The 18966-nt window shown below is 35.7% G+C and overlaps 1 protein-coding gene across 2 annotated transcripts in view; it reads left to right on the top strand.

Moving 5' to 3' along the window:
- The window catches only part of emp (epithelial membrane protein), a 286297-nt gene that overhangs the window by 257552 nt on the left and 9779 nt on the right, over positions 1 to 18966 (top strand). For both annotated transcript variants that reach the window (XM_069828804.1, XM_069828803.1), the window contains exons 4-6: positions 7892 to 8033; positions 16434 to 16640; positions 18093 to 18319. In XM_069828804.1, the coding sequence (XP_069684905.1) occupies positions 7892 to 8033; positions 16434 to 16640; positions 18093 to 18319 (576 nt within the window). The remainder of the gene's footprint in view (positions 1 to 7891; positions 8034 to 16433; positions 16641 to 18092; positions 18320 to 18966) is intronic.

The raw sequence follows: 18966 nt of genomic DNA, 5'->3' as shown, positions 1-18966 counted from the left end.
CGTTTCAACTTTTCAGTTTTTAACTGCAAACTAACACATTTCCCGTGAAAGAGTAATAATTTGGAAGACTTCCACTAAAATACAACACGTCTCAGGTCGTATATCACACTATTTCATATTTGTACCCCTATTTCATATTTTTAATTAGGTATAGAGAATATAATCATAAATTATAATAAATATAGCCTACAGGAAATGAAACCATGGTGTCTCTTCGTAAACGTGAGAAACGGAAGAAAATCTCAGAATAGGTTTTAAGTGTCGTCTTAGATGGTGCTTGCGTAAACTAATATTTCACATAAGCCCCAGGACTAGTAATTTTTTTGTTTTCTCCGTGGGCCGCTCTTGCTCGTTGCGTGTGTTTACATAACGGTCCGCGCAGATGCCGCAGTGAAAGTGGAAGTTTTCTCCATGAGGCCAGCTTCCTGATCACATGGCAAACGCGACTAGGTCCCATGTAAGCTGTCCCAATCAAGACACCGTCTTTCCCGGACCCAAAGGCACTGACTGCCAACTGACCTTGTTAACCCCGTTCCTGCAACAATGAGCAGCAATAAGACACTGCAATGACTTTCTCTATGCCATCGTTGCCACACTTTGAAGCTAATTTGGCAAATGATTTAATGATTACTTCACAAGGTTTGAACTACCAACCTAGAACGAAAGAAAGACTAGAAAACAACTCTTAAAAGTTTTGGAGATGATATTCTTTTATCGAAACGTACTAGATCAGGAATGTCGAACAGCGCTCTCGAGCTGTGAACTGCAGAGCCTTCACTCCTCCCTTACCGTGCAACGGTTGAACACAGGTAGCAGGCAGTCCGGCCGAATGATCGTAAACAAAAGTGAAACTGCGGCGGCTGGTACTCTGATAACTTTTATACATATTACCAATTGATTAGGAACTCAGTTTAGATTTGCACTTGATGAACTCTGATAAACAAAGAATGTAACCTACATGAATTATGATTATGATTATGATGATAATAATAATAATAATAATAATAATAATAATGTTTTATCTACTGGGTCATTCCATGAATGTTGTTCGTTAGTGACGGAAATAGGCAAATCATAATAATAATGTTGTTAATATCATGTTTAAAAAATATCAACTTTGTGTGTATGTGTTGTAGCAGTGCAACTTCAAGTTCAGAAACATAAACTGTTTTGATGTATAAAATTTATTACTTTTCGCGTGACTTGAAATTTGTTCATAGTTTTTGTTACAGATTCAAAAATATCTCCTCCCCCTCCAGTTCGATCCTTTAGTGAAATGACATCTACAAGCTCTCCATGAACATTGAAATCTGAATCGACACTCATGAATATACTGTAGCTAGCTGCGCCGTATCTTTCCGGTCGGTACGTTCATGAAGAGCTATAGTGAGTAATAAGTGAAAGTTTTCATTCTTGCTATCAGTTGTTCCTCCAAGTTATCTCCCATTTATGATACGCGCTCTGCAAAAATATTACGAGACAAACATATAGATTTAAAATCATTAACGTATTGCGGACATATCCTTTTTGCAACAGCTATGAGACAGCCTTTCACAAATTCTCCGTTAGTAAATAGCTTTGAAGCCGTTGCAATAATTTCACAAATTTTGTAGCTAGCACAAACCAAGGTTATTCTACTAACACCCGATGATGATGGAAGGTTTTCTGAATTCAATCTTGATTTTAATTCTTCTACAGCCTTTTCACGAGTGAAACCGGATAACGTTTCTGGTCCATAAGCTTCAACATGATGCGTGGAATTAAAATGCCTTTTAATATTATGATGGCTATGTATCCAAGTTCTTTTCTACATATTAAGCAATGTGCCCTTCCGTCCTTTAAGATAAATAAATATTTATCTGTCCACTCACTATTGAATCGTCGTTCCATATCCATACCAGCCGCCAGAGTTGATAAACACACTGCGTACAGAACACTGCTACAGCGAGCTGACTGTCGTTTCAGCTCAGCTACGGTAGGAAACAGTATTAATCGTTTCTCAGTTTGAGAGCGCTGTTCGACATCCCTGTACTAGATGGTTAGGGCTGTCTATATTACAGTGAATTCGGGACAAATGCTAAATTGATGATCTCTAAATATATTATACATGAAGAAGGAGATACGTAGAGAAATGAGAGTCACAATTATTAACATTTTTTTTGCATTATATATACTAATGGTGGGAACTTGACTTACGTCATTCACCCTAATGAAGCCAGTTATGTAGACCAATTTACCCAAGGTATGCCATAGGAAGCTGGTCTACGCTACATCCTCGATGAGATGATATATGATTATGGAGATTTGTTGGGATGCTACAGGGGAACCGGAGCTCCCGGAGAAAATCCTTGTGTTATCTGGACCACGGGCTTTATATTTTTTATGCAGTAATAGGACAAAAAGTTTTGCTTTTTTAATACAATCATGTAATTCTTTTTCTTATTACTATTTGTAGCTGTTCTGCTCTAAAACAAAATAGTAAATAACAAAAACACAGGGCTGTTTCCGATCTCTGATAATGATTTTGAATGACATCATGTGCGCCAGGAGTCACACGACAGCTGAACTGTGGCGCGAGGTGACAGACCAGTACTGAGTGATCTCATAGTCAGAGTGCACGGCGACTCACAGTAGAAATTCCCAAGAAAATCGAACCTTTTTGGGAGGGGTACATAACAACCATTTCCGATGCCAAGTATAGTTAAGTGAAAATAAAAGAAGCCTGCAATAAACGAGGTTTCGTTATTTCCAAAAAAGGCATCTTCTGTGTACTTAATAAGATTGATAAAGCTCGAATGGAATTCATTTGTATCATCTCGTGGGGTGCGGTGACTTGTGATGAGGGATGGCTTTGCTTACTTTTTCCACTCTGGAATTAATCCCATCCGAACTTTGTCAGTCTTATTAGGTACACACAAGGTGCCTTTCTTGGAAATAACGAAACCACGTTTTTTTGCAGGCTCCTATGATTTTCACGTAACTGTACTTGGCATCGGAAAGAGTTGTTATGTACCCCTCCCAAAAAGGCTCGATTTTCTTGGGCATTGCTACTGTGATACACCGTGCACTTTGATTATGAAATCACTCACTACTGATCTGTCACCTCTCGCCGCAATTCAGCTGTCGGTGTGATTCCCGACGCACATGACGTCATTCAAATTCGTTATCAGCGATCGGGAACAACCCTGTATATGAGAAAGATATCGGATTATGCAAACATGATATCCTTATGAAAACTTACATCTTAATAATTTTCAAAAACAGAAATTGTAATTTTTTTCTCTCCTTCTTTGGGACAAATTTTTAAGTTAAAAAATCAAAACAATTACAGTTGTTTGTAGTTTATGTCAGTCGTACATTTAGTTTAACGTTCGTAGAGAATTATTATTATTATTATTATTATTATTATTATTATTATTATTATTATTATCATTATTATTACTGGTAATAGAAGTAGAAATGGAAATAGAAATAGTAATAATCATGCGCTGTAACCGCATGGCCTAAAGCTTCCTGCCATAGGCTATTGATACGGAATGGCTATTGATACGGAATGAGCGTTGGTTCGAGTCCTCCTGAGGGCAAAAATTTTATCATGAAATTTCAGTAAATGAATGGGAAGTATATAGCGAAATCTCATTTCGAACGCTAGGCTTAACGGCTGGAGAATCATGATTCTGACAATACGTTATTTCCCTATTCGTTGAATGATCATCCACCTTTGCTGAGGCATGCGGACATGAAGCTAGAAGTCGGCGATAGGCCTAGTCCTGCTTGGGCTATCGTGCGATGGACTTGTTACTTGTATTTTTGTACATTAATATGAAATAGTGGTAGAATTTGTGAGTACGAACTTAAAGAACGACGGTATTCTTACTAGTGAAATAAGAGTTTTATTACATTTTGCAGGTTATACATTATATAAATTAAATATAAATTGTAGATGTTTAATGTAAACATCAAACTAGGATTAAAACATCCTGTGACTCTTCTTGTGCGAATTCTTCATTTCATAGTTATAATTCAAAGAATAAGTAACAAATAATATAAACTGTAATTCGTAATCTACAATGTCCTATAATACATGTAAATATTTGAAGTGGCATTTGCGAATTAATTGACAGAGACGTGCTCATCGCTTCAGAGATTTTGTGACACCATTAAATCCATTTAGAAAATCGTTCCTTTGTCCACCTTCAATTTTTCGAAGCAGGTCTGCTCTTTCGGGAATGTCATTACTTCTGACTTGATGGTTGAACGCACTGCCCTTCATAAACTATAAGCTGATTGGTGTAATGAAAGAAATAGTTTGCATATTGTTCCTGTTTCCTTGTCCTATAACTCTGAAAAGAAACTTTGTCGCAAAAATGTCATAGGACATTCTAGTCTCACTTTGAACTCTACATTACATCTTGATGTGTTTACACCTAACGTGTTTATGGAGTTTACATCCATTACACTTATATTCTACATCTTTTTTTTTACGTGAAACATTTGTTGGACTCGTCCAATGTTAAATGAATAAAACTTTACGAAAATTTCGACGCCGCATGCCAGTTGATAAGCAATTGCAATGAGTTACGTCACACTGTTCTGACGTCAGTTGCTTAGCAATGGATCATCCAGATGAAATACAGTATTCATTTTCATTCGTTATTTTCACTGCAAAACCAGCATTCTCCAATCATTCCTATTTTCTGCTTTCCTCTTAGTCTGCACGTGGTCCATACATATCTTAATGTCGTCTATCATTTCATATTTTCTTCTACCCCGAACTCTTTTCTCTATCACCGTTCCTTCCAGTGCATCCTTCGGTAGGCAATTTCTTCTCAGCCAGTGACCCAACCAATTCCCTTTTTTTCTCTTCCTGATCAGTTTCATCATCAGTCTTTCTTCACCCACTCTTTCCAACATAGCTTCATTTCTTATTCTGTCTGTCGGCTTTACACGTTCCATTCTTCTCCATATCCACATTTAAAATGTTTCTAGTTGCTTCTCTTCACTTCGTCGTAATGTCTATATTTGTGCCCCATACAGTACTGCACTCCACAAAGAGCACTTCACTAATTTCATTGTAAATACTTGTACAGATATATGACTTATATTCAATTAAGAAATGAAGGAAATTATCAACAGTAATCTCACTAGAGGTTGTGATTTATCTAGAGAAAATCGAAACTCGAGTGGGATTTAATTGACTATTACACGATTAGAAGAAAATTTATTAAGATTATAAGAAATAAAGTACTCTAATATAATAAAATATTAATTGACTTACTAAAATTCTATTTCACCAATGTAAGCTTCATTAAACGTCTGAACGGAACCGCCATTTTCAGGTGACTATCTATGCTGTAAACAAATGACGATTGCAAAGCATGTTTTATAGTAGGGTCTACCGTAAAAAATTTCCAGTTTGAAATGTTGGCAAACAAAGAAACAAATGATAGGGAGGTGATAAAGTATATAAAGATTAGGAGAAATAAAGTCTCTAATACAATGAAATAGGTATTAATTGACTTACTAAAATTCTATTTCACTAATGTTAGCTTCACCAAAACGTTTGAACGGAGCCGCCATTTTCAGTTGCGCTCTTTCTCTCTTTTTACTGCACATACGCAATGTTTGTATCTGGAAATTAGCCATTTCTTTTTTCCAGAACTGTACAATCCATCTTTGCATCTGAGGTTATTCAAAGACTATTAGATGATGTAACGCAGCTAATGAAGTAGCAGTGTAATGAGAGGAAAAAATGAGCCACTCGAAGAAAATATGCCCACTAACGTTTTGTTAATAATGCCGCATCACGAATGCCAGTCCCATTGCTTTGAAACACTCATATAACTTAACTATGGTTGTCTTACTTAGTAGCAGTAGTAAACTAATTACACAGATACGGTGCTCTGGACATGGAATAATTGCTTTATTACTATTGTGAACATTAGGACAATGCTATAGACATACACACATTATACACATATCGAATGGCTCAGAACCAGACTGTTCCAAGTCCATTTTACAATTTGGAATAGCTTCATAGCAACCTTATGGAGAGGAATATTTACAATTTTGTTCGATTCATATATGCAGACAAGAACTGGAACACAATGAAACAGATTTATTTCTTATAAAAAGTTGGAATTAGAACAGTCTGGTTCTCAGCAATCGATATAATAAACATAATACAATACGTAACAATACATACAGAGTTTTAAAGTACGATATCCAGAAAGGTAATTCAAGAAAGTCGTTAATATTGTAAAAAAGGATATTTTCTATGCCAGTTGCGTGTCTGCCGCTGTGGAGTAATGGTCAGCATGTCTCTCTATGAAATGAGCGGGCTCGGGTTCGAATCCTGGTTAAGAAAAATTACCTGGTTGGAGTTTTTTCTGGGGTTTTCCCTCAACCAATTGAAGCAGAACTGCTGGGTAATTTTCGGCGTTGGACCTCGGACTCATTTTTCCGTTATTAATTTACATATCATTATCATTCACACAATAGCCCCAGTTAAGTTCACGGTGAGTCGTGCTGTACTTGTACAAGAGCGCAGCCGTTCGGCTACCCAATCATCTGCAAGAATAGGAGTGGTAAGCACAATAAGCCTCAGGCTGCAGTGCAAGCCTTCGGGTCCCTCCTCCGTACAAGAGAAAAAAAATTCAGTTGTATAAAACACACTTGAATCTATTTTCAGTAACTATGGCATTCACATGGTAATGTCAAGAGTAGACTATGTAGCAAATTTTTATTAGTTTTAGTCAACCTTACATATGGTTGCGAGATTAAATGAATATGATGTATGCTTCTAGCAATAAAGTCATTAATATTACTCTTAATATGTCAAACAACTAAAAATATAGATATTGGTTTTGCTGTAGATAACGCAACACTTAATCGATTCGATTTTATGTTATATTATTGGCTAAGACCACACTGTACACAATCCTGGCTCTTACGGTAGTAGCTAGAAACATTTTTGTTTTATAAATTTAATTTGTACTCACTAGCCAGCTAGCTTACTTACAAATGGCTTTTAAGGAAGCCGCAGGTTCATTGCCGCCCTCACATAAGCCCAGCATCGGTCCTTATCCTATGCAAGATTAATCCAGTCTCTATCATCATGTCCCACCTCCCTCAAATCCATTTTAATATTATCCTCCAATCTTCGTCTCGGCCTCCCCAAAGATCTTTTTCCCTCTCGTCTCCCACCTAACACTCTAGCTAGTTAAATAAATTAAATTAAATTCTTCACATTCCATTTCCTGTAACCATTTATTGTTACAGCTGCTGTGCGTAATCTTTTTTGAGAATTTAATTTAATCTTACAATCAACACTGTTAAGGTACTTTCGTTAATAAATAAAGGTCTGCAATGAGCATCATAAGCAGAGTCAGTTATTATACGTAAAGCTTTTTTTTTTTTTTTTGTAAACCAAGTACTTTAGCATTGCCAGTACTATTACCCCAAATGGGAATACCATAGAGCAAATATTATTTAAAAATGTATATAATCTAGGTACAAGATTCCTTAATAGGTGTTGTAGTAAATGTATTTTTTTTAGGTTAGATCGAGGTTAAAACGTTGTGCTTCATGCCGGAAGTTACCGGGTTTTATTCCTGATGGGATAATAGATTTACTCCATTGATCTAATTCTTTCGGTCGCATTATAGTTCTGGGTTTACTCAGCCTCTAACAGAAATTAGTATTAGATTTATTTAATTGGTGGAAAAAGCCACCATCTAGTAGGACTGACATTCCCTCTGCTACTCGGTGCTGATTGTCTCAGGAGGAGGGAGCCTTAACAGTCCGCCACCCTAAGAGCCCTTCGGGACTGTAACGGCATAGGTTTGCTTGATCTATTTTATCTGATGCAGTGTATTGTGTTTTATTTCAGAGAAACATGGGAAAAAGTGAACCTGACGATCAACGACAACCACACCATCACCTTCAACCAACGGAAGGTGTTCGAGTTCGACCCAGATCTCTCCAATGGTGACATAGATGACATGGTTGTTGTGCCTAACATTCCTATGTTGGTAGGTGTGCCCATATTTACACAAACGCATATCCGGCAATAAAATAGGTGCTAAGTAAAATCTGAAACTTTCACGGTGATCAACGTGTTGAAAGACTTTTGAGTATTTGCACCATGTCCTGGATATAGATATGAGATGTGCAGTCCCAAAACCCTTTAAATCGATTCGTGAAATTTTTTCATGAAACGAAAAAAAAAATAACTTTTACTGTTTTTTGTTTTTATTATAAGATGTCTAGGTATTTAGAGGAAATTGGAAAAGTAACTATTTTTCAGATGAACTTTTTCATTATACGTATGTAGAACTCTTTGGAACATTATTGATATATGAGTCAATAAGAGATTAAAAAAATCATTTTGCTGAAAAAGTATATTTAGAGGTTTTTGGAACTGTACACCTCATATATCCAACATTTTGGAGCTGCATGTTGGTTCCATCGTCAGGGACGGCAGGGAAAGGGGAACGTGGGAACCTATCTGTAGGATCCATTACCGAGAGTTGGCTCAGTCCTGGGAGAAGAGATCTTGGTAATGGATTCAGCAGGCAGTATTCCTTTCCGCTTCCCCATTTCCCATTTACTCTTTCTTTAACTTTCCTAATGATGAAGCCCACATGTAGTTCCGAAACGTCGGATGTCTTTACGTCTAGGACATCTACCTCAAAACCTCTTACCACAAAATCTGTGTTTCTATGTAAGAAATATAAAATATCCATCTATCTCCTGATTCTGAGTGTAATGTTGCCTGTAATCTTACTTGAATTGAAGGGTTCAGAGCCATAGTGGGCCAAGCGCCATTTATTAAAAACGGAGAAAGCAAGGGTTAAAGTTAAGTGAATACCATAGTTTAATGAATATTGACATATCATTTAGTTTTAATGTGTATACTTTATATTACTATATATTTCCATTGAATTATGGTGACTATTACACTCTTATTACGTCATACTACTTTTGACCAATAAAACGTATTTCAACCAATCATGGCTGCTTATCGCACAATTTTATCGCGTCCCTAGCATTTGTTTAATTTTATCGCGTCCCTAGCATTTGTTTAATTTTATCGCGTCCCTAGCATTTGTTTCTTTGTTTGCCAACATTTGAAACTGCGCTGGTCTGAACGTCAAATATATATATATATATATATATATATAATTACAAACCACTCCAGTCGATGCACAGCAGTTTCAAATATGACTCGCATTGGCATTCAAGAACGAATTAATAAAAATCACTGATCATACCTATGCATCTTCTGAAATCCTATTTACAAATAAATTAAGAGCACCATTCGGAAATCCTGAATAAGTTGAATACACCATGTAGGCCTAAATCAACGAGTTCCACTTCTATTACGCACACGTCCAATATAACATCAATTGAACCACCAACCACATTCAAATTTGAAAATTGTACATTCAATAATTATTCCTTTTAAAATTATTCACGTTTATTTTTTATGTCATCGTCGTTAATTAAAACTTTTCTAACACTTGTGTATATTAGTTAGGTTATGTTATAGCTTCTGCTATATGATATTAAGGATAGTCACGTATCAGAGATTGTTTAATATTAAGATTTATTGAAAATCATCTGTCAAGTGACGTTGATTACTGGGATTCGGATAATTGAAGTGGAATGTTGCATTTTAATAAAAATGAAACTGAATCAACAAAGCCTTCTTGACTAGTAACATTGCCATCGTGTATAATAGATCGAGAACTTCTCGACGAGAAGGCATTGCTCACTACTGCCATCTAGCATGCATCTAGCGTAATATTTGTAATGTTGAGATGGTACAATAATACATTTGAAGACAGTTGTATTTTCGTAAGTCAATTAATATTTTATTGTATTGGAGTGCTTCGTTACTTCTAATCTTTATATACTTTCTTCTAATCGTGTAATAGTCAATTAAATCCCACTCGAGTTTTGATTTCCTCTAGATAAATCAAAACGTCTAGTGAGATTACTGTTGATAACTTCATTTTAACCCTTGTTTTCTACGGTTTTAGTAAATGGCGCTTGGCCCACTACGGTTCTGAACCCTTCAATTGTGCTTAACATGGTTAGTTTTAGCAAGATCATTTCAGACTTTCTATAATGGTTCTTTCACTCATGCCAACTTCCTATTTAAATGCTGAACACCTGACAAATAAAAAAAATTAAAACGAAGAAAGTGACAAGGGAGTTCAATAAATCCCTATGATTGCATGTAACGGTTAGACAGGAATAAGAGTAACGGAACTGGGATAAATAAATACACTTTGCTGCAAGATTCAAGTGTACCTAATGAACGAAATAAAATAAGTTATGAATAACAGTTAATTATCCAATAATAATAATAATAATAATAATAATAATAATAATAATAATAATAATAATAATAATAATAATAATAATAATAAATTAATAATAATAAAACAATGACATGAGAGTTTTTAAAAAATCGTCAATCGAAAATCTGACATTTGTATCCTCTTTGGTTGTTCTAAACCCATTTTGAGGAATAGTTACATAATATTCGACAAATAGATGACCATGAACAAATGTCACTTTTCCATCAGAACTTGGTACTTATATGTCACATGTAATAATGGGAAAGCTGTTACTTCCAGTCTCTATGAAATGCCAATAAAGGATGAATACAGACTTAATTCACAATTATGCAACATGAGAGATTCTTGGAATAATAATACCTTTCAGCATGCACACTGTTACCATGTAATTTATGGTTTGTTAGTGAAGGATTGAAGGTTGAGACAAGGTGACATGTTGTACAGAAAGCACGAATATTGCAATTGTAGCAATTTCAGCACCACTAAGATGATCATTTTGACACGATAATTTTTATTAATTTTCATGTCCTGCAGTAGAAAATTAAGGTATTAAACTATAAGGTTCAAGAAAAACCTCAAGTCATAAGCAAATGACAGTGCGTGTGTACTTAATGACGTAATGCAAACATATTATATGAATGCTACTTACGTCACTAGCAGCTTTAAAAATGTTTTATTTATATTATACGAGGCTCTAATTCCCTAAGCATTCTTTACGATACCTCCTAGTAATTTAAAATTAAAAGTCACAATTACAAATTAAAATCACATTTTGAATTGCTATGCCATATATTAAAAGACATAACATTCTGTACTTAACCTCATTATCGTAACCAGCATTAGCAAATATTTTCTAGACTCATATGAAGATACTGCCATTTTTTCATCTTTTTATTAATTTCTCATTTTAAAATAATAAATCATAACACTAAAATAATGTAAAGTTAATTTTGATGTCAAATACCTGTTATAATCGCCGCGGCCTCTTGCTTAACATGTCGGCATCATACTGTACAATAACGTGAGGTGTGGTTTTAAAACATAATTTTCCCGACCGATTGTTGCTCTGTAGGTTTCACTCTAATGTATCGTTTACAATGACGCGACATACGCGACACGACACAGCGACGCGACATTATATAAATTATAGACCAATAGGAAATCCGAGTTCCATGACGTCACGACGCAGATCGCGACGCGACAAAAGTTAAAATTGAGTTAACCTTTACCGCGCGACGTTACCGGAATGCGTATGTGTTTTGTTTATTATAGCGTCGTCTGCAACAAAATGGAATACTTTTTCAGATGAGATGTTGATAGAATTGGTTAAAGGATACCCTGAATTATACAGAGTGAGTCGTGGGTAATGTCATTAATTTCAAGGGGCTATTCTTTGGGATATTTCAAACAAAAAAGGTTAATGTAATTTTGCTCGTTTTTGCTTCATTTTCGAGAAAAAAATTGTTTTATGTGAAACATTTCATGGCGTATTTTGGGAAAGCCACTGAATTAACTTAATTCCCAATATGCTTAGTCAATTTAAGAGAGCAGTGTATTATGATAAAAAAATAGTTTTTGTCGTTCAAAATGCAGAAATTTCATCTGAACAATTGTAAATTTTCGTTCTGAAAAGGCATTTTAAAACGTTATATTTGTTACATCAAATTTCTGCGTATTTATTATCATAATACAGAGCTCTCTTAAATTGACTGAACATATTGGGAATTAAATCAATGGTTTTTCCAAAAGACGGTAAGAAATGTTTCATATAAAACAGTTTTTATCTCGAAAAGGAAGCAAAAGGAAAACAAAAATTATATTATTTTTTTTTTTGTTTAAAATATCTCAAAGAATAACCCTCTGAAATTAATGACATTGTTTACGGTTCACCTTTTATATTACGGTTTGTTTACGTGAAATACACAATGCTTTCCATCCATGACTCCCATGAACTTCGGAAAATTTACTTTTTTCCAATAGGTATCCTCCTTCCACCTTCGTGAAATTGTCCTCAAAGAGTTTCCATTTAATGAGGTGCTTTTAATTTATCCCAGATTACAGGACTTGTTTCTAAAACTGTAGGTCTAATGGACATTGTGTAGTTAAAATACGAAAATCGTAAAGAGAGAGAACTAAGTTCTTAAAGAGAGATACCAACTATTAGTGAAACTTAACCTCAAAGTTACGCTTAGACGCTCTGCTGGGTGCCTCCCGCATTGGACGTTTTTGTATTTGAGGGCCAATGATATGCAGGACATCATCAAATTGCGAAGATGTCATCCGCATATAGTTATGATATGTTAATTCCTTCTACTCCAAAAACCGAGAAGGCAAGCATCGTTTCATTTTAAGTTTCCTAATCAACACGAACCAGCGATTCAAGTCGCGGAATTGTGAACACCAGTCCGCGACGCGATACTGCGATGTCGCGTCGCGTGTCGCGTCATTGTAAATTAAGCATAAGCGTCACGTTGTCGCGTCTACTTCCTCGATAAGAATAAGCACTAGTTTGTTATATTATTAAATGGCTTTTATTATTATTATTATTATTATTATTATTATTATTATTTCATATACGAGTACGTTTACATTCTTAACTCTTAATAATAACGCTTTAATAATAATTTTTAATCACACACCTTAATGTTCGTCCTCAGCACAAGACATTGCAACCTCGATTTTACTCCACGTGGATTAGACAAGTAGGTGTCATTTAATAATGGAAGCAGCTTATTGGTTGCAATATTGAAATTGAGGTGAGTAATTGGAGCGGCGACACAAGAAATTGAAAACAATAATACAATTAAATTTCAAAGACCTGCCGAATGTTATGAACGAGGCCGCTCAAAAACCTGCCGAATGTTAAAATTGAGAGAGCGGCGATAATATCGTTTATATTATTTTATAATAATTATGATCATTTACTTGTTTTGTTATATAGTTTTATTAATATTTTATTTATTCATTAAAGAAAATAGATTGTTATAAACCACATAACAATGGAGAAAATTTTATTCGGAAATGATTCTGCATTTAACTACATACGGAGTAATATTCAAATTTTATTGTTAAACTATCAAACTTACCAATAAAATTTGAATATTATTGCACAGCTTATCAGATCCAACATGGTTTTCAAATACATATGGAGTATCTGCAAATGTTTGAAGAGGTTTATGATGTTTAATGGGCGTATTATTTCGTGATCACCTTTAGTGTTATAAATATCTCTGAAATGTTTGTTTGAATTATCCGGCAAGCATATGTATCCAGTTGCAAGATACAGTAGACAGAAAACGTACGCTAACCCCGAATTTAATTCAAGTCAACCTTTCACAAAGGTTCGGCAACACTTTAGAACGAATATCCATATAGAATCATCCAGCGCCAACTTCATTTGGCGATGGTATGAACAGTTTCTATCTACGGGATGCCTCTATAAAGGGAAATCAATGGGTTGTCATCCTGTGCCTGAAGAAACAGTTGAGCACGTACATGCCAGTTTCGCGTTCGTGACTTCTTAAACACCAGACTGCGAAACTAATAATTGTTTCGTCGTATCGGGAATGATCATGAACTGTTGTCATGGCCTCCATGCTCTCCCGATTTATATCCAGTGGCATTTTTTGTATGGAGGTAAGTGTAGGCTTCAGTGTTTTTCTGCCATCATTACCGGCTGATCTGCCAGAACTCCGGGCTTGCTTCATTGCCTTTCTTCAAATTGACAAAAACACGCAACATCAAATGTGGGACGAACTTTATTACAGAATTAATGTGTGCAGAGTCACTAGAGGAGCTCATATCGAGTATCTGTAAAATGTCAAAAAAAAAAAAAAAAAAAAAAAAAAAAGAACTTGGTGGGTAGATACGTAGCTAATTCTACAGTTTGTGTGATCATATGTTAAAATTAATAATGTGCCTACAGTAATTCGTTGAAACTGCTTTAATCATTTGTAGACATTTTGTACATAGTAGCCTATATAGGCCCTACTCGTACTTGAGGAGATATCATACGACAGCAGTTAACTTCACAATTTTTGGCATGTGCGGAACAATGAAGTCAAAATTTGATGGGAAAACGAGAAAGAATACACAAATTAAATTATAAGAAGCAACAGCTGTTCCAGTGTCATTTTAGCTATGCAAGTGGAATTAGAATACTAGGAAAAACTAAAGAAAAGGAGGTGGTTATTTCTTATGGAAATAAGACTCCTGTGCGGCCCAGTTCCTGAATATTCTTCATTAGACCACAAATGGAATAAAGATATAAAACTGAAACGAACATTAAGAAACTGACAGGAAAAAACTAAAGCAAATAAGTGAACTAGAGAAGTCATGTAGAACGAATGGACAGTACAAGATTACGGAAAGAGATGTTTGAATACCATTCAATAAAAAAGAGACCTTGAAATATCGAAAAGATATTGGAAGAACGTCTTTGGCTGATAGAAACGAAACGGACTGCTAGACGTCAAGTTCTTGAAAGGTAGTGATTGATTTATTTATTGGTTAATTATTCATTTCTTTATTTTTATAAGTTATTCATATTTATACAGTGTACATATTTACTTCCATTTATTAGTACTGTAACTGTTGTATTTATTATATTCTTTACATATTGTCGTCCTTCGTGATCTAGTTGGATCCGAGGTTTGAACCTGCTTGAAGACCGAAGATTATGGATTTTAAGTTATGATAAAATCCTTAGCATGCTTTTTTCAGGGACGTAAGTGAAGCTGGAAGGACCGTGTCTAAGATTTAAGGCACGTAAAAGAATTCGTCCTTGATCGAAGGCTCAAGGCAAAAATCTGCCGTCCATTTCTCGATTACGTTGAAGTTCGTCGCCGAATAAACTTGCTGTTGAAAGCGTCGCTACATAAAATACTGCAGTCTCATACATAATATTAATTCATTTCTACGTTCTTTTTGCCTTCTTCTCACTATATTTTTCCTATCATCTTATTATTCATTTGTGAAGCCTAAGAAAGATTTAAAGTACTATACTAGACTCGTACTCGTACAACACTTCTACAATTTTCACATTACTGTGTAATGATAAAATTTTAATCCTTCGAAAGAGAGGTATCTCAGAATTTAATATTTCAGATATGGAATTTCATAGAGAAATAGCTTGGTATACTTACAATTAGATAGAAATGAAACTGTACCTAGAAATCATATCTACTCTCTTAAAAAAGTATTAAAAATCATAAATCATAATTTGGTATATTATGTCATTACGAATAAATGGATATAATATATGAAGGGTTCACAGAAAGAACATTCTATGTCACTTTTCTTATATTTTACAGGGGAGCATTTCTTACCTTTAATACACTGACAAGGCATGATTAGATTAGGCCTACATCTCATTTAGTTTAAATTACCATGTTACAATGCATTCTGATTTACTAGAAAAATGGTTCACTTTATGAACTAATAGATGGGAACAAAAACCAAAAATAAAGAAAAAATGACTTAGCTTGTTCTTTTCGTAGGCCTTTCTTATCGAAATACCGGTCCCGAGAAAAAAAAGTGATAGGGGACTCCTCAGAATCCCGATGATTGCGTGAATAGGTCTTTGGTGTATTACTTTTTAATGTTTTCATTGTATTTGATTTTGTGTTACTAAGTAGTATGCTATGCATGACTGGTTTTCTTTCGTCAGTTATTCACTTGCAAGTAGATTACGCAACACTCGAGAGATGGCAGCACGTGTACGCTTTGGCATATTTAACATCTAGCGCAGGCTTATTGGGCTTCGTGTTACGCTAAAAATGTTACATTTTGTGATCAACTATAAATCGAAAAAAAGCGTATTCACGTCAAAAATCACTAGAAAGATTTCTGAAAGAGGACATTGAACTAATAATTTGGTTAAATATTCGTGAGACGTGATGATATGGTGATGATGATGATGATGATTATGGTGATAATGACGACGGAAATGGTAGTGGTGATGATGAGAATATAGTTTATTTATTCATTAACTATTTGCTAATTGATTTTTGCTCACTGAACTTTATCCATTTTTTTATCCATGTTTCTTGTAACATCTTTCAGAGTGCCACATCTCAGAGCAAGCACGCAGCGAGGTTTTTGCGACTTGCCATGGCATCCATCATGGACATTCTCAAAATCAAACCCTTCGTGGAAGTGACTGTGGGGCAACTGCTCTGGGGATATGAGGACCCCTTGTTGAAACTTGCCAAGGACGTTGTGCCCAAGGAACAGAAACTTCCATATGAGGAATTTGGTCTCATGTACGGCGTAAGTAGTAGTCTTTAATAAAATACTTGTGAATTATTTGCACAGCGCCAAGAATGCTCAAAGGATCTGAATAGGTAAAAACAGAATCACAAGAAAAGAAGAACGTGATTAAACAAAATTAACAATTCTAAAAAATACCGGTACTTTAAAATTTCAGGCATACAGTAGATGAATTACGAAATATAATAATTGAACAGATTTTTATTTGTTTCCTTTTCTTTACTTTCCTATGTTATGGGTCGATCAGTGGCAAAATGTTTCTATGGACTAATATTCATCATAGCGTTCTGCCCAAGGGCAGATCTTTCACTGCAAATCCAGCTTTCTCCAATCTTTTCTATTTTCTCCCATCCTCTTTGTCTCCGCATATGATCCATATTACTTAATATCGCCTACCATTTGATATCTTCTTCTGCCCGAACTTTTTTCCCGTTCACCATTCCTTCCAGTGCATCCTTCAGCAGATAGTTTCTTCTCAGCCAGTGACCCAACCAATTCTTTTTTCTCTTCCTGACCAGTTACAGCAACATTATTTCTTCACCCACTCTTTCCAACATAATTTCATTTCTTTGCAGCATTTCTTTGGAAGGATAAAAGCAGTAGCTTCCCTTGCTTTCCGCACACCACTCTCTCTTTCGCATCTTAAAAGATTCCAGGATGCCCCAGCGTGAAAGTGAGGGGAATGAATTTGACTAATTAGTCCTCCGGACTTCACCGAAGTTCATCGCAATTGTTAAATATCAGTTCTATCAGGGTTTTTGACCCGATCAGAGACCGGGAAATCCCAATTAGCCTTTGCCCTCCCAATAACAGTGTATCGTTATTTAAATCTATACTGATTATGTAAATACCATTTTGTGAGAATAAGGGCAAACGAAATATCGATGGTAGTAGTAGTTACTTACAAACAGCTTTAAAGAACGCGGAGATTCGTTGCCACCCTCACATAAGACCGCCATTGGTCCCTATCCTGAGCAAGATTAATCCAGTCCCTACCATCATATCCCACCTCCCTCAAATCCATTTTAATATTATCCTCCCATCTACGTCTCGGCTCCCCGAAAGATCTTTTATTCTCAGATCTCCCAACTAACACTCTATACGCATTTCTGGATTCACCCAAATGTGCTACATGCCATGCCTATTTCAAACGTCTGGATAGACTCAAATATTTTCCTAAGCACCTTATTCTCAACACATTTATCCTCTGTTACTCTCTCATAGAGAGGGTTGAAGTTTCACAACTATACAAAACAAACGGTAATATAAGGTAATATAGATAGTAGTAAAAGGTAAAGATATCCCCGTAACATGCCATGAAGGCACTTGGGGGGCATGGAGGTAGAGCCACATGCTTTCCATGACCTCGGCACTAGAATGAGATGGTGTGGTCTGCGTTAAGATAGAAATTGATGCCTAATTCTTTTGTTATATGAAAACTTTGTTGCACAGAAAAACGGGACGGCGGCAGACATCGTGACGGTGTTCACAGGTGGCCATGACATCACGCAGTTCGGACTCATCGACAAATTCAACGGTCACACACATTTGCCGCACTGGAAGACGGACGCTTGCAACCGACTCAACGGCAGCGACGGGTCCATCTTCCCTCCCCACATCACACCTGACACCACACTCTACGTCTACGAGAAGGACCTCTGTCGACTGCTACCCCTCAGGTGAAAGATACACTGCCCCGTGTAGTATCTGTGTCACTTTTCCATTGTGTGTAGAGTCCTCTACGGTCTACTGGTTACCCAGATTTCGATCCAACCGAAGACGCAAAAAATCCTCAGCATTACTTCCTTTGGAAGGGCAATAAAGTTGAAGATTCCGTATTGTAGATTTAGCGTACTGTATTTTACTAAAATCTGCGTCCCTGAAGGTTGGAGAATAGTAATTTATATACTTCAAGTTTTTTCTGGTTTTTAACCAACGCACCAAATGTTTAACATTATCTGACATGGACATTCCCACTTTTAAACTGTGTTGTGATTGGACAGTTCTTTAGCCCCAGTTACCACCTATACAATGCGTAGTAGGGTAAAGGTTGGTAATATTGTGATACGAGTAATATTGTGATGTTCTTTTTGAGAATTTATTACAGTTTTTCTAAGCGAGAGAAAGATCGGTTTTTTGCGTCAACGTATTAAGGGAATGTTTGTGGACAAGTTTCTACGCAAAACCAGTCCTTCTCTCGCTCAGTAAAATTGTAATAAATTCTCAAAAAGAAATATCACAATATTATTCGCATCACAATATTACCAACCTTTATCCTATACCATGAAATTGCTAAAAATGAACATTCCTTGTTTTCCCCCTACAC

Source organism: Periplaneta americana, chromosome 6 (assembly GCF_040183065.1).
Source record: "Periplaneta americana isolate PAMFEO1 chromosome 6, P.americana_PAMFEO1_priV1, whole genome shotgun sequence".
NCBI classification, from domain to species: Eukaryota; Metazoa; Arthropoda; class Insecta; order Blattodea; family Blattidae; genus Periplaneta; species Periplaneta americana.
The sequence above is the reverse complement of the archived record's forward strand: the minus strand, read 5'-3'. Positions and strand labels throughout refer to the sequence as shown.